The 23,948-nt window shown below is 35.2% G+C and overlaps 1 protein-coding gene across 1 annotated transcript; it reads left to right on the plus strand.

The window, feature by feature from the left end:
* The first annotated feature begins 12,651 nt into the window (after nt 1–12,651).
* LOC146735696 (BMP-binding endothelial regulator protein-like) lies at nt 12,652–18,126 on the plus strand. The gene is made up of 6 exons (XM_085506010.1): nt 12,652–12,682; nt 12,780–13,055; nt 15,591–15,620; nt 16,543–16,790; nt 17,256–17,554; nt 18,047–18,126. Exons 1-6 carry the CDS (start codon nt 12,652–12,654, stop codon nt 18,057–18,059), a joined length of 897 nt encoding a protein of 298 aa, XP_085362136.1. The 3' UTR covers nt 18,060–18,126.
* The last annotated feature ends 5,822 nt before the right edge of the window (nt 18,127–23,948 follow it).

A 23,948-nucleotide genomic window follows, 5' to 3' on the forward strand; every position in this document is an offset into this window, starting at 1 on the left:
TCGAGGTAATATGACAAAACATAATAAAGGATGCTGACAGCCATTTTGTTTTATTAAATGCTGTTTCAGAGCAATATCTCCCAATATGGACAAGTACGGGGAATTATACATGGCCTCTCTGTGTATGTGTGCGTCCGTCTATATGAATATGTGCGAGCGTCCTGGTTCAAAATGGCCATATATGGAGTGAATTGTACATTTTCAAGTGGTATACCCAACTTCGGCAGCGGGTTATATATTGACAATTCAATAAAACTAGTACCTTTTACTGACTGTGTTTGGATCATTAAAACAACGAATTGTCCACGCTTTCATTCCGGTGTTTGTACAAAGTTGGATTGTAATTGTCCCATCGAGAGTACTGTTTTGTGACTCATCATATTACTTGTAACTGTGGATATTTGACGTTCAGCGTACTTGGTTCGACCGAAGTTTGAGACATGGCAGGAGCGGTGGTGTATCATGAACGGGGACCGGCACGGCGACTTCAGTCACAACATCAGACCTGGATACATCCTTGGTATAACTAATGTTTTGTGACAGTATGCCTGACAAGTTTTGTCGTTGTTCTGAGGTAAGTTTGTTGGCGTAAAATCGGATTCTCGCATCGTTTTTGTGACACGTACGTGATATTCCTTGTCTCAACTCCGGCCGAATGAAGGACGCTCGTGTACAATCGGCACAAATCTGCAGCTTTCCATATTACCTTCATCATCTCCTGTAATTTATTTACCCATAGTGGAGAATTACAGTACTATATATCGTCTAGTGACGGATCCAGCAAAATGTATTGGGGGGTTCAAGCTACGCTTAAGATATACGGAGCGTAAATATATATATGCGTAATCCAGATCGTATACATCGTCATGCGTTTGGGGGGGGGCATGGTCCCCCTCCCCCCTATCTGGATCCGCCACTGATATCATCGTCGAATCCTGCGTTGCCCCGTGGTCGAAACAGATGGCAATTACCCGGGTGCAATTTCACTGCAAAAATTCGAACGCCGCTCGTCGAGTTGGTCACAAGTTAAACTTAAAGATCATGTATTCTTTGTTTGAGGTTCGCAATTCATTTCAAAGTCACAGCACGGAGAACACAGCGTTCTGTCGTTGGTTTAGGGACCGTGCCTCAACACTGTGGTTTAGGTTTGTGTGGCGAACGACGATCACCCAACGACCGCCGCTCACAACTTGGATCCCGCCATTAACAAAAAACTATATTATGTTTGTATAATTGTTCAGATATTTTCAAGAATATCAAGAATGTACACTGAAATAAAGCAAAAGTATTAATGTTACTCGCATGTCTTCTTCATTTTTATCGTCTACTTGGTCCAAAAAAGGTAAAATGATATTTATTTGTTCATATTACAAATTCATTCTGATAGGTTACCTGTAGTGCACTATGGGTAAATCACTCTGAAGGAGGCTGACGGGAGTACGCCATTTGTGGTAGCAGGGCGTTCAGGCTCTGTGCTCAGTAATTCGTCTCCCAATAATTTAATGGTTAAACAGTTTATCAAAACACTAGTTAAATTTCTCTTCTGATTTGCGAATTACGAATTGAAATAGGGCAGATCCTAAGAATACTAAAATCATGACTATTGTAAATTCTTCTAATATTAATCAAATACCAATAAGGACAGTGTTTCACGTCATCATAAATCACAGTCCAATGTATTTATCAATATTGAATATCGAACAAAAATACTAAATGTCTAAAAAAATAAATGTTCTCATCCACATTGCATCTGTAAATGCGAAATCGTAGTCAAAATAATATAATACGAAAAATAACAATAAAATTAAATAAAAATTACATGGCGAACACAACTGATTTTACACAAAAGTTTATTGAATTTGAAAAAAAATATATTGAAATCTAATAACATTTTTTAAATCTATGAAGTTTCTATAAAACTATGTAATATTTACGCAAGAGAGTGGTGTGAATATATGTAACTTACCCTATATATGTCCTAAATGTAAGGGGGCTTTACGGCAAATCAGAAAGATCATTTCGTATATACACTAATTATTTCCTTTATATTTAGTACACAAATTAAAGCAATATACACGAAAATTAAATAGACATTTCTATATTATGAAATGTCCTATGACATTCGTATCATAGTTGTTCGAATATGTATAAATCTAAGTAGGATACGGAATGCAGGGCATAACTGGGGACCCAGACCTCATACACCGAGGCATGTCACGGAACTCAATTGTGGTCAGTAATTTTCATTTGCTCCTCGCCAAAGACTAAGAACAAGTAAGAAATACTACATTTTAAATTCAATCCAACAATTTTGATATTTTAATTTTACTCGTAAAATATCTTCCATATATCCCACGAACTAATCTCATTGTTTTACAAAATAAAATATAATTTGAAAATAAATTTAAACCAATTTAAAAATGAATTCAATTATGTACGCTTCACCTAATTATAAACTTATAAATAAAAAATAAACATATAAACACTTGTCCATCATTTTACCTGCTTAAGTGAAAGAACAAATATTTATAATAAAAACATTTAAAACATAAAATTGATATTTAAATTACAGAACAACACGCTCACGCACACGTTGTTGTTTACTCTCGTATGTCACACACTGGTGAATCTTTTTTAAAGGGTTATGAATAAAAAATAGTACCAACCATATTCACGCATTGTAAAACCTGCCATATGTTACGGTTTAGCTATATTATTTCGATGTATATCAATTGGTAACATATGGGTATATATTTAAATCCCAATCCTATGATAATATTCTGACAATAACTACTAAAATATTATTTTATCGGTCAATTCTTCTATGTTTAGTGAATCTGCCTCTTTTAGTTGAATCTCACTCGTCACTGCCGGACCAACGTAAAACGAATTTGACGGAAATAACACCGCGGTAATGCCAAAGAAATGACACCGAGACAGGTATTGGAGGAAAAAAGTCGGGGGGTATGACCTCACGTGCGAAAGCGTCTTAGCCGCCTATGTCACGATCTAGGTCGCCAGTGACCAAGATCATGACAATGACAGCGTGGTGCTCAAGTGAGGCAGCCGCCTTTGGGGACTCGTGTGCGTTGGCGTCATTGAAGCCTCATCTCCCTTGGTTTCGGTCATATTCGACTCGCCTCGGGACAAGGGCGACGTGTTACGCGAACCGAGCCATGAATTATCGGTGGCAAACACCCCGCAGACAGTATTTATTGTAACGTAAAGGAATAATTAAATACAACTGCATAGCTGATAAGTTGTAGGGGGTGGGTGTGTGGAAAACTTTAGAAGATGTGGACTACGTGGAAAGCAGGAGACGAATGAGTGGTGTGTCAAAGGAAAGGAACGTAATTGGTAAATGAGGATGACTAAAGGGATAAAGCCAAGGATAGGCTGAGAATGTAGACATAGCAAGTCAGGGGTCATGACTGGTGAATATATGCGTAATGAGGTGAACAAAAGACAAAGGGTAGAGAAATACCACAGATAAGAACCAGATCAGATTGGTATCAATGGCAAGGCCAGTGAAAAGATTGATCAATGCTCATTTCCAGGCGTTAACACCAATTAAAGACTGCGTATGTAATTGTGACATTTATTCAGCTACTCTATTACTATGCTATATATTTTAAAAATAACTGGGCTACACGTCACTAAGTAGATGCCCAATAGAGGAATAGAGATCAAATTTGGACGTGTAGCTAGATAACGTGATGCCATGATTCCAGTTCGAATCACGCATATTATCAACATTTATATTTGCATACAGCATTTACATTCTCGTGTAATATTTTCTTTAATTATTAGCATAATATATGCTTTTGTGTCGACCAGAGCGTTCAGGTCTGAGAGAAATTACTTTTTAATTATATAAATGGTATGGTCGCAGCCACGACCCGCCAACTGATTGAAATGGTTGGATTTTATATTTCTATTTAAATAATTCCACTATATTTAAAAAAAAGGAAGAGTTTATGTTTATATTTATTAGAATGATGCCATAATAATTATTGACTGAGACCAATCAGAACAAACACTCATCCCCAATAAATGTATTTGCAATATGCTAGTGAAAGTCATAATTGCAATCAGGCTGCTAATTATATTCACATCGACCATGAAAGAAATGTACAATATATAGTATATAGGGTGCAAGCTATATTGAAAGCTATATTAAAAATAATAAATACAACTATACCATAATTTTCAGTTCTTAACCTGACACCAACTTCTACCATAGTGAAATGTAAATGCGCATGCGTGGATTAAGATAAAAATGTGGAACGTTCTCCAATAGAAATGTTTGCAAATGGTGTGATTAAAGAAAATCACAACAGGAAAAAATGTATGATTTAAATTATCAGTTAGACGATGTTCTAACAGAAAACCTCCTGTCAAAGATCATTGCAGAAATTACAGATGCGATGTCTTGTTCAGCAGTGATTATCTCATGTATCAATCCAGCAGCCCGAAAGCAGTAAGTATTTCCGCTTTTTGAGCTCAATTTATGTACGAACTCACATTTTACTAACTATTTCAGTCCGGCGTGTTAATAGAAATGTTTGCATAAACATATTTAAAAGTAATAATTGTCGTTCTCAAGACGAACACAATCTGGCATTAACTGGCACAAAATCGAAGTGAGAAATATCATTATATGCTAGAAATTGCTAATGTTTTTAAGTATTAGAACAAAAATACCATGAGAAACCATCTAAACAAATTTTGCTACAAAGCAGATCCATTTATTTTTAATTATTTTTTTTTTATTTTCGCCTTTTTTTCAAACCATACATTTGTTTCATAAACATGGTTTTCATTTCATACTGCTTCATGGTAATGAAACACGTCAGATAGTATACTTTCACCGTTGCTTAATTTTATTTCGTCTACTTCCACCACAGCAGATCAGACTAACAACACAACTGAATCAGACATGATTTACTCTCATTATAACTGAATCAGAACATGTTCACGTTAAACATAACTGAAATATACATAGTTTATTTTCAACATTATTGAAACAGGCAATTAATACTTTCATAACTGAGCTTACCTTTACCTCAGTTGAATGAATCAGTCACTACATTTGAATCAGACACGATTTACTTCCACCATTGCTAAATCGAACCTTGTCTATTTTTACCACAGCTGATCACAGCTGAACAAGGCTTTGATTACGTTCAGCGTACCAGTATCAGCCCTGCTTAACTCGACCATAAAGGATTGTTTCACAACTGGTTTATTCTCACCATAACTGAGTTAGATCTGGACATTTCTGAATTAGGCCTGGTTTAGATTCACCACAACTGAATGCGACTGATTTTTGTTTCACCATTATTGCAGCAGACCTGGTTTATTTTCACCACTACTGAATCAACCTGGAACACTGAATTGGACATAACCAACTACACTTGATTTCAGCGGATGAGTCAGACCTGGTAAACTTACACCACAGTTTTCTATTCAAAAGGCTGAACCAGCAGGAGCAGGCCTGATATATTTTTTTCATAACTAAATCAGGCTTTTTTATAAAGTTAAAAAATATGAAATCGCACTGGTGTTAATTTCGACCAAATTGACATCTTTTCTGTAATATTGAATATGTCCCGTTCCTGGATGCACTAATTCCTGTCAGTCAAATCGTGTCATCATGCTGTATTTACAATACTCAGTGTTGAAATTCCCGACAGAAATACTGAAATAAATATTATTTCAAAACATCCACCAACAGACAAAAAATTCATACATCTCTAGTTTCTAGAAAGTATCATCATACGATATTCACTATGTCAAATATTGAATGGCTCATCGAAAGTAATAAAGTATTAAGAGTAATAAGCATTAGTCCCAAACATACAAAAACACACGCATGGCATCATATCCACTGTTAAAAAGTCATCAAAAAATTGAAATATTTAAAGGTATAAATATTAGCCCCAAACAGACAAGTTAGACACGCCATGCAAAGTGGCCGCCAACTTATATCTTCATACGGTATTCCCAATATCCACTGTTGGAATATTTATATTATACCCCCTCCCCCAAGAATGCAGAAGGAATGTACACATGCTTTTCTGTCAAACTTCATCATCGTATTGTATTTACAACGTGGAGTTTCCCATCAGTATTATCGATATATGAATAGCGATAAATATATATTATCATTAAAAAAAACATGAACCAGCAATGCACACAAGGTCATATGTTGTCACCCTATTCAATGGTGAAGATCCCGTCGAAATATGTGAAATATTAAGCGCAATAAATATTATTCCCAAACAAAACCACATACAATACATATATCGCTGACTATCGCCAAATAATATAGTCGTACTATATTCATTACATCCACTGTTGAATGACTCTTCGGAAGTATCAACATATTAAGAGTAATAAATATCAGCCCAAAAAACTAAACTTCACAGACAATGCAAATATCTGTGGCAATGTCCGTTGTTGATTTATTTACATTAAATCTAAAGGCCAACCGAAAAAATGAAGCAACTTACACATTTCTTGTTTCTTAAATTGACAATATTGATTTGAATTACCAACATTTTTGATGTAATAAATATTAACTATACAAACAATAAATAGAGGAGCACTAGCTTACAACTTTTATCTTCATACTTTATTCCCAATGTCTACTATTGAATTATGTAACTATTAAGGTCGAATATTACGTAATTACATCTACGTAGTAATAGACATACAATACACACATACCAGCTATGTGATACCTACAAACTGTATTATAAAGGTTCAATTTTGAAATACTAAGTGCAATAAATATTAGCCCCAAATATCCACAAATAGACGAACATTGTGTGCACCTCTGACTAGAAAATAATACTCTCTCACCTACATTCACTATGATCAATGTTGAATGTTCATCAGAGTTATCGAAGTATGAAGAAAAATAAACATGTACTCCCATCTCGCACAAAAAAACTGTGTTTGAAAAATGCAAATATCTGTGGCTGTCAACTCCCGTATATTTCCATACTGGGTTCACAATGTTCTCTGTTGAAGTATTTAAATGTGAAAAAAGCAATCTCCGACAGCAATTCACACATTGCTTGTACTATCTTACTGTATTCACAGTGTATAATGCCAAATTTGACCATCAGATGTATCAATGTATTGAGAACAAACACTGTTCATAACATACTAAGCTATTTCTCACTTCAATTTTGTGCCAGATTGTGTTCGTTTTGAGAACGAAAATTGGACTAGCCAAGCACAGACCCATGGCTATCAGATTATATCACATACTGTATTTAAAATCAGGAATTTCAACTCGAAATTGTATATATAAATTAAAGAGCACATATGTATTCTCATTAAACTAACAAACATAAACCAGCAATGCACAAATCCCTGCTTGTCTAATGATGCCAGGATTGAAATATTGAAATATTAGAAGCAATAAATATTAGTCCCAAACATCCACAAACATCCACAAAATACATCTCTAGCTGCCAAATAATATCGTCATACTATATTCACAGTATCCAATGTTGATTAAGAAGTATCACATTATTAAGGGTAATATATATTAGCCCTAAACGAACAAACATGAACAATCTAGGCACACATCACTGTCTGTAAATGTAAATTATCACACTGACAATAATGCTGAATTTTTCATAATACACATTAAAAACGCACCGTTTCATTAAGAAACAACATTATTTCTTCCCGTAATTCGGTCCTCTATACCGTGGCGCTAGTGTGCGGCAATATATTTATATGCCTGAGAGGCCGCGGACAATTTGACGTTCTGTTTCAACCTGAAAATATTCCTTTTGCTGAAATATTTTGTTATAAATCTATTTTATATGGCCGCGTATATAATAATCAATTAAATATGAATAATATTATTCCATGTATTGAAGCAAGCGTGGGTAAACCGCAAGACTTCATCAACCCCTGGTATTAGAGTATGATGTGAATGAAATGGTCATTCCAATGTTATACATATGTTTTTATCATATACGTTAACGACTTCGGTACACCATAATTTGTCTTAAAATGACTTATAGTAATATTTTATTGAGCAAGCCACTCAATCCTAGAAGTGTCGGGGGTTTGCGGATTTAGTATATGATTCTGCTGATGCGGTGAATATTTTTAATATCAATGTTGACAATAAAATATTAGTGGCGCTTTGCTTGCTTATTTGTTTTTATAGTAACATATCGTTGGCAAAATCATCCTCTATATATTGATTAAGTCTTAACATAAATACCGTAACCGCACACGTTTTTCGTCAAGCGTGCGTTTCAACAAGCTAATTCTACTTACAAAGTAGCAGGTGCATCCGCTGTTTTGATTAGCAATGACTATATATGTAGGAGTAAAGACTAGTCACTCTGTAGACATTATTTGCCAAGCAGTACAGTTCTCAGTTCACTCACTGACAACCTGTTGTTCTGGAATAGAAGTATATCAAGATGGTCCATGTCAGAGTTTTTATTGTAGCTACACTGCTAATTTGCGCAACTTTGACTGTAACGGTAAGATTTTTTTTAGTTTGTTATCCTGTAAAATGCTGTACCCAATTGTCACAAATGTATGCACATCAGTTTAGAGCCAATTTATATGTGTTACGTTAGATCAGTGCAGGTTTGGTGAGTCAGAGCCAGGATGAAGTAGAATAAATTATAGTAGATCATATAAGGCTTCCATCTGAGACTGACATTTAACACAATCAAGTGTGACTTATGCAATAAATGTAAAAGTGAAAGACACATTTTTGTAAAATGGCGTGTTCTCCTAACAATCATATGAACACCCGATCCCAAATGTTTACGTTACTGTTGTGACATGGACATTATTATAAATGTATGGTCGATTTTGAAATTTGTGCCAAATAGCAGTAATTCACCTTGTAATAAGTTTAAGACAAAGTATGGTTTATGTAACACATTTACTTGGCTCGCTAGCGACAATTGTTAAAGTCTAACGCAGAAAAATAACTGTTGTAGTATATCTTTCGTATTTTCAGGAATACATATATTCAACAAAATAAATATGTGCTAAATAGTTGTCGGATGTAAAATAAGTATACAAAATGCAGTCAATATATCAATATGTGTTATAATTCATCTCTGTATGTCAAAGTTTAGCGCTTTTTAGGTTGGTTGTGTTACCTACATTAAGATATTTCAAATGCCTGGAAAAGCTGGAAAACGCCCACTGCCATTAAAATACAACATGACAGGCTTAAACAAATGTGTAGTCTGTGAATTCGCTAGGAACAAGGTATACTTTCTCACGTCTACAATGTTCTAACCGTACAATTGGTTTTGTGGCATTACATATTTATCCATATTTGGAACAACTTTCCCGAACTGTGTGACAATAATATTGTAATTGCGTCAAGTCGGGGTTATTCAGATAAATCTAGATACCTTTACCAATGTGTCATGTGGCTTTATCATCTATATTGAGTCTGTGATACACTTTTATAACATTTCAAATTGACGCATAACTATCGGGGCAAGAATACAAGTTATAGCAAATAAAAAAAAAACGCAGGAAGCGACATGACGATTTTGCTGACGTGTAACTATCTGTATTGAAAACAAATTCCTTTAAGTCAATGGTGAAGGTAACAAATCAAACCTATGTGCATACTTTCAGAGAACGAGTGTATGACGAAAGCAATCAAGCAATATTCATTCAAGATCAATATCTGTGTATATCATATGTATGGCATCGCGAGTCTGTTCAATGAAAGCATAACTAGCATAAGGGGACCGTATAGTTAAACAATACGTCGTTGTCCATGGAAAATCAGTTTATAAATTACCATTATTTTATTACAGGGGAAACAATATAATGATGAAGAATCATGAGCACTTTTACAACAAAAAGATGCCGATTTAATAGAACGCTTTGGTAAATATTAGCTGTGTGTAACCAAAAAGTTGTTGCACTGTTCATGTTTGTCTGTACTTGATCACATGTGGTGTCTATTACTTTTCATCCTAGTCACAATACTTCCGCTTTAACATTAAATCTATCATCCCGTCATTGAAATGAAGCAGTACATGACAGAATATATATATTTGTATATAATAATTCAGTAAACGGTGGGTGGCGAATTGTAAAACAAATTAATTTCGGTAATTTTAAAAATAAGCAAATAAATAACAGTGATTCATCGTAATGAGACTGTTCTCATCGATGGTAATAAATACAGATAGCATACTATTTGTATAGCATACTATTTATTTTTACTTCCAAGTCAAGCAGGCCAATTGACAGACTTGGCCTCATTTTGTATGTTCAATTTTGTTCTTGAATAACAAATATATTCATTTGAAGTTAAAAACATCTACTAAGTATTTCTACAGATTAACATTAGTCAAAACCATTCTGTAGGTGGTTGATGATGTTGTTTTAATGTTATTGTTTCGAAAGTTCTCTCCCTGCTGAACAATAGAACAGTCAAGTGTTATGATGGATGCTAACATTTTGCTGATAAATATCGTGTTTCTGTGTCACAACTGCTCGAAAATGACTGCTTGTTTATTCATTTCCACATTTCCAATTAATCAATTCCCATATAGTTAACACGCAGTTTTGAGAATTTAATTCGCAAGGTGATACAGTTGGGCAAGACGTGCTAATTTTTCTAAACTGATATCCATTCATGATTGGTTACCATGTGGTATTAGTGAGCGATATTTAGTTTTTCAAAAAACTTGACATATGACCTCTCACAACTGGTCTGACGCTCTCTGAAGTTGGTACTAAGAGGCTATCGGAGTTCACGAATGCAGTAAGGAAACCACAACTGGGCTATACCAGGTGACACAAAGGTGTTTCAAACAATCAAAGAAAATTCACCAAAATATTTATAAAAATTGGTTAGACTAAAATTCTCTCAACGATACACAGTGGGTGAGCCGTAACTGAATTTATGAATGTATGTATTTTAAATGATTCAAAAGAAAGTATGATAGGCATTTGTTTACAAGCTTTTCAGGACACAATGAGTTCTCATTGTGAGGAATTGAATACCGCATTGAACCCTTCATGGGGATAGACGAATAAAAAACATAAATAAGGTCTAGTGTACATTACATATCCTACAACATTAGCCTTTCCATTCAAACTCTCGAACATAGTGATCACACCGCAGGTCATTCTGATTAGAAACAGTCCCCATGGTTTTCCTGTTTCACATATGCCATGCAAATCATGGTCAATTATCATAATCCTCCCCAGGGACCATTGTTATGATAATCAGATGATTACAGTCCACCCAGAGTCAGAAAACATCCTTAATAAGATTGTAACATACTCTTTTCTTTTGTCACTGATAAACAATGTAATACCATAGATACTCATACTGTAACAATAACAGCATCCAAAACACTGCTTTACACAAACGCAACTTACAACATATTGAAGCGTGTGGGTTAAAGCTACTCTACTGCAAATTAATATATACTTATTTGTATTGTAACACATAACTATTAATCACACTATCCAGCAGTCGAAATGAATTCCTTCTTGACCCAATGTCCTTCCTGACGCTATTTTTCTGGACGAACATTACGACTCATTCTATTTTTACTGGCAAAATTTGAAACGTACTTCTACAATCTTTACATCTGTTGTTAGAAGCAGTCATGTATGTAACTGTTTATCCCAATAAGAAACTATTTACGCTGTTGAGGCTGTCCTCTTGATTTAGCCATTTAAGATCACATTTTGGGGTTTTTAGAAGTCGAAATAGGTTTAAATTCACAACTTTTATAACGTTTTGCAGATGTTTTAAGAGAATATTGGAATCTAGTCACTGGAGCAAGTGGAAAAAAAGATATCGTTCACGTTCTGTGCATTTTAAGGTCGAAAATTAAGCCTATATTGTTCTTAGAATATAGCATTTTAGGGGTACTTGTTTTTAGAGGCGAGAAATTTACAATAATGTGTCACAGTTAAAATGAATGACGTCTGTGATTAGTGTTTTGTGCCGCAGATTATAACCATATAACAGTGAGCAGAGATCAGATATCAATTTATATATTCAAAACTAGGAACAATAAAGCTACAATTGTTTGCACACTGTGGCACAGATCGGTACCCAAAACAACACAGTATCAAAGCACAAGCCACACAGTGAATGTTTTTTTTTTAAAAATAAGTCATATGACTATTTTGATGTGCATAATACATTAGATAGCTGTTATTAGACTTTATTTTAGTTAGATTTTTAGGGCACTCCTCGAAACAAAAATCACATATTATATTTTTATTTATAGTAGGGTAGTCCATTTATTCGAAATTCTTTTTTTTCGTCTCTTCGTATTCGATTCAAAATCAAAGAGAGCACACCCAAGAAATACCTACTTGTATAACTATTCCTCATGGATTCCTACAAATTCATAAATATAATTTATTATTGTTCAGACTTTTTATATAAAAATAAAGATAAATTCCAAAAACACCGCGATTCTAACATACAGTATCCCACGAATTCGGTAATTTCGAAATGATAAATTAATAATGAACGGTTTAATGATCAGAAAAGTGGCAATGTGTTATGAAAATACAATGACATGCCAATAACACAGATGGAAAGGTAAAACTAAATAAGCTCCGTTGGAGTGTGTGGATGGGTATGACATGACTATTGAACAGACAACTATTTGTGCAAGTAACTCTTCAAACGTGACAGTATTGTAAATGTCAACAATTCTAGAGTACAATTGTTACCATTATCGTCATAACATTTCTATAATATTGTTTTCCAGGATGGAAAGATTTAAAAGTATTATGGGAAGTGTGCAAGAAACTATTAAATATAATCGGTATATTGGATAAATCCGATGGTAAAACAGCGACTGTCACAACTGAAGTTACTACAGATGGTACAACTATTAAAAATACAATAACAGTACCTATTGGCCAAGCTACATTTGAAGTTAAAATACCTGTCAATACTGAATCATCAGTGCATATTAAGGTATGCTTTACAATTGATGGAAAAAGAGAGGCGCCAAAGTGCGAAGAGCAAACTCTTGGCCCATGTAAGTACCAACATGTGTATTAGCACCAATAATATCAAGTTGGAACATACGCATGAAATATTGTTGTGTTACAATAATGATTAAGTTTCACTAATCTTCCTAATTTAAAACAAATTACACGGGATCTTTGCATACGTGTTTGATAATGAGTCACACTGTTCTCGACGGATATCACAATAATCAATGAAATAATATTTGATATGAAGTTAATAGATTAACACCGCATCACATCGATTTCAGTAACGAATTTATACCTGGCAGTTGGGTTTTACATTATTATTCTCTTTGCATTTTTTGCATTAATACACTGAAATTGTATGTCTGATTGCTAATTGTGTAAATCTATATTTGATAATGGTTTCTAAAAGGGAAGTAACATACCCGACCGTGGATTTATTCAATGAAATAATATTTGATATGAAGTTAATAGATTAACACCGCATCACATCGATTTCAGTAAAGAATTTATACCTGGCAGTTGGGTTTTTACATTATTATTCTCTTTGCATTTTTTGCATTAATACACTGAAATTTTATGTCTGATTGCTGATTGTGTAAATCTATATTTGATAATGGTTTCTATAAGGGAAGTAACATACCCGACTGTGGATTTATTCAATGAAATAATATTTGATATGAAGTTAATAGATTAACACCGCATCACATCGATTTCAGTAAAGAATTTATACCTGGCAGTTGGGTTTTTACATTATTATTCTCTTTGCATTTTTTGCATTAATACACTGAAATTTTATGTCTGATTGCTGATTGTGTAAATCTATATTTGATAATGGTTTCTAAAAGGGAAGTAACATACCCGACCGTGGATTTAAAAAAATCGTATCGAGTTATTTATCTGTTGCCCATTTCTAAAGTTTAGCACCAGAATATATTAAAAAAACACGTATTTTGCCTGCCGTAATATCTGATGGTAGAACCATACACTTGCGTCGTATTTTATGCCAAATTCTGTCGGTTCTGGGGGCGAACCCAACATTTCTCATTGAAGAAACCCTCGGCTGCAAAAACGTGGGAAGTTCATCGCGATTACATCAGCTCCAAACGCCCCAACTGTCGCCACACATTTAAACACATTTACGAGCACAATTAAATCGACAACAGGATTTTGACCGTTTTCAGTTGTAAGACAATATACGGTAACAATCAGCGGAATATGTAATCCCGTCCATTCTATCTGAAAACTTCGGTTCCAAAATACATGTATTCATTTCTTGGCTAATCAACAACTGCAAGACATGATATCCTCTCATTGAAGTGTCGATGCGTTGTTTACTTACATCTATATGCGTGAAAATAATTTATATTTATACCCATCTTGATAAAAGAAGGCCATTACGCGAACCGTTTTCCGCAGACCCGCATACATCGACGGGGTGGAAACTGGTCAGAGGATTCCCTTTACTCACAACTTACTTTCTTCAATAGAATACACCAAAATATATTCAAACGTACGTCGTGTAATCACCAGGTTCAATTTCTACTTCTTTGGTTATTACAATGTCCCTAGTGACACATCTTTATTTTTCAGTAGTTTACAAAAGTTTAACAGTCAATGGGGGATAGCGATTCAGTCACTAGTTTCACTGTCATAGCTACAGATTCAGTGTCGGTATGCGTTTTTATCTACATGGGTGTTGAACTACCACTAGGAAGTATATCATTTGCATATGGTTATTTCCGTCATCGGTGCATATAAATAAAATATATTAATACACATCGTGCACCATAACGCTATTACTTATAGACGGTGGTTAAATTGACGCTGAGCGAATGATTCAGTTCAGGTTAAAATAAATAGCTCCAAAAGTTGTTGTTTTGAGAGGTTGAATATCAGTATTGTGTAAAAGCGCTCCGAAATTGCCCAAGAAGCTGCATCTATACCTTAAGCTGTGATGCTTAAAATGTACGGTTGTAGTGGTAGCATTCTTGAATTATATTGCCGTAAGATTAGTATAAAATAAATTAAATGTTGGATGTATACTCTTTCACGCCTCTCCGCCCACTATAGTAGATCACAACATTATCGGCGCGACGAAAACACTATATAGTGTCCAACTAAAAAGTTAACTATAAGGATTGCTGTTCCTCTCGAAACTAAAGTTTAGTTAAATTCTACATTATATTCTATGGTGATAGTGTTATTCTAGTATATTTTAATGAAAAGTGTGTGGCGGGATGATTGTTTCATAATAAAATAGTTGTACTCTTATACAACTAAAAAGGTATATGTTATGTTTTCTGAGCTCATACCACAGTGGTAATTATATATCATTTAAACAATAAATATATTACGAAAACTGAGACGGAAGTTCGCAACACTAGCCCGGAGACTGCATGTATACAGTAGAAGGGCTGAAAAATATAATTATTATCTTTAGGCAAACGTCAATTAAAGTTTTCAATCACGACACCTAATTAGGTATTTTTATAATATTATTATGCTTTGGTTAATATCTCAGCCGTTTACCAAACTTTAAATGTGGCTGTAATAATGTTATTTATTTTTTTGAACAGGTCCTACAACTACAACTCCAGCTCCTACAAGTGAGTGATATTTATATTCTGAGTGAAAGGTGTATGTTTCTGTCAGTAGATTGTCATATGCATGAGTAAATAATCGCGCATAGTAAGACCAGTACCATTGTAGAATAAGTGGTAACGGCATTCTTTATTTATGCATACGTGTACATGAATACACATTGCATGTCAATACGAACAGAATAAAGAGGAACCAATGCGGTCTTTTATGCGAGTGTACACTTGTGTAATTGTAATTAATATTTAAAAAAGATAAATAGACCTTGAATTTTCAATCATAGTAGTTACAATATTTAACTTTCTCCGAGTTTTAAACAAATTAAATAAAAAACGAATTGAATCAAATCTCAAATGCTAATGACACAGAAATGGAACCTATTTGAAGTATATTTATGTAGATGAATTCCCATACAAACTTGTTTTTGAAATCAGACAACAACACAATTGACAACTCACGACGGACTAGTGGGTGGGGAGCTGCCACGTAGGCCTAACCAAAGTTATATATCTACCTCCAGGCACCGAAAGTTACATGTTCGAAATTTTTCAAATTTAACGGAAGAGACTTTTTACAAAATGTATCCAGAACATAAGATGCAGTTGATTGTATAAATAATCATCTGTACACTATTACTCATTCATAGCTGTACATATATTGGTAGCATTGGATACTGTGGTACTAGTAATAGAAAGTTACATCTCACAGATGGGAAGAGTCTGTTCCAGATGAACAGTTTTACGATCTAATAACATTAATAGAAACTGTGTATCATTCGAAGAATAAGAATGTCAGTTAAACTGAGACGAGTTAAACTCTGTGTTCTAATACAGGTTTTACGTTGCACACATTCCCGGGAAATATAACGATTCGCGGCTGTTAGGATACTGTGTGACTGAAGTACTCATACTATAAAATATTTTATATTAGGTCCGGGTGTAGAAAAAGACCCCCACTTCACGACATTTGATGGGGTGAAGTACAACTTCCAAGGACTTTGTACGTACGTACTCACTCAAGACTGTAGAGGTATGACTCATCCATCATTTAGAATCACCGTTGACTTACGAGGCAAATATTCTGAATTAAGAAACAAGCCTTTAACACGAGTAGAAGCAGTTAACATTGATGTTGACGGAAAGCAGTTGCTGCGGATTATACGGAACAACGCCTTTCTGGTAATATAAAATTTTAACTCACTGTTACACCCACAAAATGGCATAATGGTATTTTATTGTAAATAATGACTATTTTCCTAAACCTTATAGATAAACATTTACATACTAACTATTGGACGATGTGTTTGAGACAATAAAAAACTTGCATTACACATTTGTTGAAATTGCCCACGGGGCATATGAATACATGATGAGGTAACACTTGTTTAGAATGCCAGGTACTAAAGTTACTATATAACCAATTTTATATCGACTGTTTCCTGTTTCATTTCGGAAGTATTTTTAACCACGGCTTTCGTCTTATCTCGTAGGTGCAAATTAATATTTTTCTCGTTTCAGTGCAAGTGTGCATATGACATTCGTGGTATGATATGAATTTGCTGAAAAACTAGTAAACAGTTATATATACTAGTACTTTGTGTGAAAAGAAACTAATATACTTATTCAATTCGACTTGCTTCCCAGATTAAAGGAGAGTTGTTCACCAACAAATCAGCTGTAATAGGAAATAAAGAAGGTACAGTAAACATTGTAGACGAGCATATGTACGTTGAGATCTGGTCACCGTATATTTTCTTGACTTGGACCAAAGACGTACGTGGTGTGAATATTGATTTAAAGGATCCTGCAATGCGTGGTAAAGTATGCGGATTACTGGGAAATTATAATGGTGACCCTGAAGATGATTTCATGAAACCTAGTGGTGAAATACTGTCCAGGCACGATATTTATGAACTGGGTGAAAGTTGGATGGTACCTGGCAGGTGGGTATTAATTACATCTTAATTGCACATTACATGCTAAATTGCACTAATTACTACGTCTGTTCAGGTGTTATATCCCAATTTTAGTTCCAAAGAAGAACTAAATACACATGAAGGATGAATAGAAAACGGACATTTATACACAGAGTGAACGGATGTTATTTATTGTATAATGTTGTGATAACAAAGTGTGGATTACGATTACAATTTGTATAGAGAAAAAAATATTTCCTTTCACTTAGCCCCTCGGTTGAAGAAGGTTTGGGTAGTAATCTTGCAAACCAGCAATTTCGCTGTTTAAATGTTTTGAAATGAAGTTCTTTTTCAACAGTTTTCTTAATATACAGATATTTTTTACTGGTATCGAAAAAGTGGTATTGTATATAATTTTAGAAGATAACCATGTTTAGAAATTTCTCAGAATTAATTTGTAAAAGTCATTGTTACCAACCAACCAAATTAAAATTCACCAAATTCGTTTCTTTCTCCTAGCTGTGACTACTGATGTACATCTACAGAAAGGCAGGTGGATTGCACCTACCCATGTGATGATGAACAGTTATGTACTAGATTTATGTTATTTCGCGTTATTAGAGGCAAACGACTTCGCTGAACTCGTTGTTCGTTTCTAACTAAATGTAGTGTTAATTACACATCCTTTCTAAGGATAAATAAAATAGTTTCCCAGCATAAGCTGTATGTTCATAATATGTGATTGTGTTGTGAATGAAGTGAAATGTATTTAGACGTCACATGTTCAACTCGAATGTTGGTGTCTTGGCATAGTATATGGACGACCAGAAGGACCGATTAATTTTCATAATTTGTTCTAAAACAACGGTTATTCCATTGTAATCACGAATCACAATGACCTTTTGTCTACCCACTCTTAATTACTACACTGTAAATCTAGGTGTTTTAAAATATGACACATTAGTTGTCCCCACTTTAAAATCGAGTGATTTAAAATTAAATAATGTGAATACAATTTCTAAGTATCTTGAAGATATATTTAATAATATTCGTGCCATCAAGAAAAAGCTGGATATATCATCCAATACTGAGGTAAATGCCCCTGTTATTACCGGATCAGATAGAATGTATGGTAAAAAGGATGGATTGACTGCTAATTCGATAGCACCTGCCATTGAAGCTCATAACGAAAATACTGTCATTTCAGCCAATTATGGTGATGATGATGTACGCATGAGTGACAATAACAGTACGAATGATGGTTATGTATCACAACACAGCCGTCGATGACGAAGTCGAAGACATCGTAGTTATGCCGAGGCGCTAATTAATGGATTGCTAAATGGGCTGACGTCATTCAAACAAAAGAAATTACACTCAGTTGATCCTCAACGTGACCATAATGAGGACAGCAACCGTCGTCTTCATTATCGCAATGCTAACTTCCTGGGAATATTTCTATTATTCATAAGCGTGCAAACATTTTCATCAGTAGATTTGTTCCAGATACTACAGTGGACATGATTGAAGCATATGTCCAGGCAAACTTGAATGTAGTCAATGTTAAATGTGAAAAATTGGTTACTAAATATGACACATACTTCTCATTCTTCTTCAGTGTCTGACTTTTTTAAACTTATGAATCCCGAATCGTGGCCGAAGGGGGCGCTCGTGCGTAGATTCTATAATCGTCGTAACTAACTCCCTCTCCATGGCAGATCGTCTCAGAATTGTAACCTACAACTGTAGATCAATCAAATCGAGTAGGCCAATGACCATTGTGTGCGAATCCCAAAAGTTGATCCACACCAACTGCCAATCCCCCAGCCAGGCTAAACCACGTGACATGCACATTGATTGGACGAAAGCCAAACCACACAATTTGATAAATTATACAAAGCACATTGAGCTATATTTGAAAACCATTGACATTCCAGAGGAAGCCATTTAATGCTCAGATATTAATTGTAAAGATAGTAATCATTGTAGTGACATTAATCGGTTCTACAAAGATATTGTGACTGGACTGAAAAAATCAGTGAAATGAAAACATTTATCGTTTAAAGTTAAATCTACGGTCAGTTTTGTTCCAGTTCCGGGCTGGAATGATCTTGTTAAAGACGCCCATGATAGGGCTCGTGAATGTTTTCTTGTGTGGTGAGATGCTGGCAAACCCAGACAAGGTTTCATTCACCATATGATGCTATCATCAAGATCAAAATTCAAGCTTCCACTACGTAGTTGCACCTAGAAGTACAGGCTAGAGGTGATTATATTGCAAAATCCTGTATAAATAATGAGTGCAGTGCATTCTGGAAGCAGGTTCATACAAACAAAAAAACTCCGTTAAATTCCGTGAAGAATGATCAATATAAAGCAAAAGTTCATAACTATATATCTGACTGTGATAATAACGGTATTTTGTATCTAGTGTGGACATTGCGAATATGATCGGTAAGCTTCCAACTCAAAAGTCGCGTGGCTCTGATTGTCTCTGCGCGACTGCTTGTCTGTTAATGTGCATTTGTCTATGTGTATCTCATCTATGTTTGTCCACGGATATATCCCTCTTGAGATGTCAAACGTTATTCTTCTTCCTCTGTTGAAGAACAAAAATGGAGATGTGACCAGCAAGAACAACTACCGTCATATTGCCATTACAACAGTAATATCAAAACTAGTGGAACACTTGCTTCTTGAGAGGTGTGAACTCTACCTCATGACTACCAGCAATCAATTAGGTTTTAAAAAGAATCATTCTACGTTTTCGTTTTAAAAGAGCTTATTCGTCATTATAACTCTCTCGGTAGCAATGTCTTTGTTTGTTTTCTTGATGCGTCGAAAGCTTTTGACAAAGTCAACCACTGGACGCTGTTTAGCAAACTAGTAGACCGTAAGGCTCCACCATACATCGTACAATTTCTTGTGAACTGGTATTCCTCGCAATACTATTCCATCAGGTGGAGTAATTCTGTCTCGCGACTATTCTCTGTATCTAATGGGGTGCGACAAGGGGGTGTTATGTCGCCAGTCTTATTCAATGTGTGTGTGGATAACTTGAAAATCCAGCTCAATAATACCATGAGCGGGTGCCTTGTTGCAAAACATTAATTAATAGCCTTAGTTATGTGTGTGATCGCGCCCTCTATCAAGGGTTTGAGAAAACTTGTACATGTTTGTGAAATCTATGTGATCCACCATTATATTGAATATAATCTTATCAAAAACAAAATGTATGCACTTTTCATGACGTCTTAAACTTGACACTTTACCTGCAATTAATATATATGGTATTGACATTAACTTACCTCGGTCACGTATTGACTGCGGATTTAAATAACAATATGGAGATTGACAACCAGAGACGGTCGTTCTGCATGAGAGCTAACAGTATGTTACGTAGATTCACCAAATGCAGTTATCGTGTGAAATGCATTTTATCAAACGGTTTGTTCCATTTTTTATTGCAGCCAATTGTGGTGCACTTACCGTAAATCGAACATGAACGCTCTTAAAGTATGTTATAATAATGCATTCCGCAGACTGTTTAATTATCCAAGTGACTGAAGCGCTAGTACTACGTTCGTTACAAACCGCATTAATCAGCCCCTCCGGGCACACTCAACACTTGACTCTGAATATATGCACTAAGTCTATTTTATTTAATTCATCTTTTTACTTTTCTATCCCTCAAATGGAATGATTACTTATATTCATCACCCCTACAACGGATAGTGTGGTATTTTGTAAAACTATATCTACCTCTTAAACCAGATCTCTTTTCGCATAGAAGACGAGGGAAGGCATCAAACTAACAATAACCCAAATATTAACAGGACAAAATTAATTCCGAATATTAGCAGTATCATCTTGTCCGCTCCGATCGTTCCTTTTAAAATCTGTGAAGTATAATATTATCAAATTTCAGTGAGTAATGTTTAAATTATTATTATTATTGTTTCAAGCAATGCGATATTGGAAAAAGAGATACGATGTAAAATATTATTGTTGTTATAAACTAACGCGCATGTAATGTTAAAACGAAAATATGCCCAAACACGAACTGAACTGCAATTCCTTGTTGAATTCTGCAACATTTCAATGATTTTATTTGGTAACTCAGATCATGGATGTGATGTGTTATGGAATTCTCTGGTCCTGTAAATTCATGAACTTGCGTTTAATCAGTTATCCCGCACATAACGAAACTAATGAAGGCCGCCGCAAATTTCAATGTAATACACAACTGTCTACGCTGGCTCTATCAATTACACTTTCCACATGCTTCGTAACGGAGTAAGAATATCATAATACATTCAGGTTTGTTTAGGAAAAAACCGAATATTTCTTCAAAATTCGCTATCGGATGTAGAAGTGAGTATATGGTTTTATGAATGTACCATGAACATCTTAGAAAAAGTTGATGTTTGAGAGACTATTCAATGCCTGTGAATTAGACAATTTAAAGTGTGCTGTGAACGGTGTACGTTGTTGTGTCAGTTAACTGACGATTGTCGATTGACATGAGTTCTCTTCGATGTGAAGACTGTGGCGAGGTGTCTCAACGGTTAGTTTACTGCCAGGGTGATATAATCAGTCTAGTCACGTTTATACAGGTTTTGTGGAAAAGCACTCTCTGATGAAAGAGGGCAATACGACCACTTATGCAACAAAAGTGAAGTCGAGTGTTCCTAGTGTAAGTAGGAATGTAACACCACTTAATAACGATGGATGGTGGTTTCGAAATAGTGAAATAGTTGCCAAGGTAACCATGAATGTGGCACCTGTGCGTGATGATAAGGGCTTTACAATGGTCAAGAGCAGGATACGAAGGCGCCCTCAGCCGATAGTTGGAATAGCCAGTGTGGATGAATCATGTGCCACTACAGCGGTTCGCCCTAATCCTCCCTTCAAGTTATTCTTATCTCGATTAGCACCAACCACAAAGTCGGAGGACATGTGCAGTTACCTGAAGAAGTCGATCAATCTTGAAGTAAAATGTGAATAACTTAAATCGAAGTTTGATACATATTCCTCGTTTGTTGTCGAATCTAATCGGGAAGTGTCTTATCGACTATTAAGTCCTGCTTCATGGCCCAGTGGGGTATTAATTCGAAGGTAATACTAATAATAATACTACACCATATGGTGGTGTAGCAATAATGTGGCGAAAGTCATTGGGTAATATGGTGAAAATCAAATATTCAAATGACTGTAGATTAATTGCAGTGGAACTTTGCAATGATGCAACAAAACTTCTTATCATTTGTTCTTACTTGCCTACGTGTGCAAATGACAATTATGACAGCTTTCTTATGTGTTTGGGAAAGAATGATTGTATCATTCAAGAATTTGATTCGGCGAATGTCATTGTTCTAGGAGATTTCAACGCTGGAATCATTTGGTCTGAAGCTTGAGCGATTTTCCACTGAAAACAGCTTATTTATTTCTGATTTTAGTTTGCTTGGCAAAGACAACGATAATTTCACGTTTTATAGTGAAGCCCATGGTAGTACCGCTTGGTTGGACCCTTGTGTTAGCACATATTCGGTGCATAAAGCTATATCAAGTATTAATATTATGCACGATGAGCGTGACAGTCAAGTTGGCAGGTCTAGTTCATTTTAGGAATAACGACCAAACGATCAGTGAACACGTGACTTTTCTTAATTGGAACAAAGAGACCGCAAAGGACCTGAATGAATATTGTTTAAAATCAGGTCATCTACTGAAAAATCTCGACCTCCCCAAGAATGCACTAAGCTGTTGTAATCCGAACTGTATTAATGACAACCATACTGAGGAGTTGTATAAATTATATACTAATATAGTGACATCGTTGGAGTAATCGGCCCAGCATTGTATACCAAAATCTAAAACTGGAAAGAATAAAGTAGTTCCGGGGTGGAATGACCAAGTTCGTGATTTTCACCACATTGCGAGAGATTCGTTCAGATTATGGGTGTCGAATGGCAAACCGCGCACAGGTATAATTTATGAACTAATGCGCAAAACACGTGCGCAGTTTAAATTAGCATTTGGATGTGCAGGAGGAATGATAATCAAATTAAAGCAAACAAAATGGCTAGTAAATTATATCATTATGACACACGTAAATTCTGGTATTCGGTCCGAACGGTTACTAATAGATCATGCCCACTACCTAGCACTGTAGACGGATGTAATGGCGATTTGTGCATATCGGATATGTGTAAACAGCATTATTCATCTATTCTTAACTGTGTAAATGATTGTGCAAAGAAAAACAACGTGGCGACATCAATACACGACATTGAAATTGACAACGATATGATAGTCACGTCACAGGCAATCGCGCAGGCGATGAACAGGTTAGAGAAAGTTGAAGCCATGGGTATGGACAATCTGGTCTCTGAACACGTGATATGTTCCAATTTAAACC

Source organism: Saccoglossus kowalevskii, chromosome 12, assembly GCF_978046115.1.
Source record: "Saccoglossus kowalevskii chromosome 12, keSacKowa6.1, whole genome shotgun sequence".
Classification (NCBI taxonomy): Eukaryota; Metazoa; Hemichordata; class Enteropneusta; family Harrimaniidae; genus Saccoglossus; species Saccoglossus kowalevskii.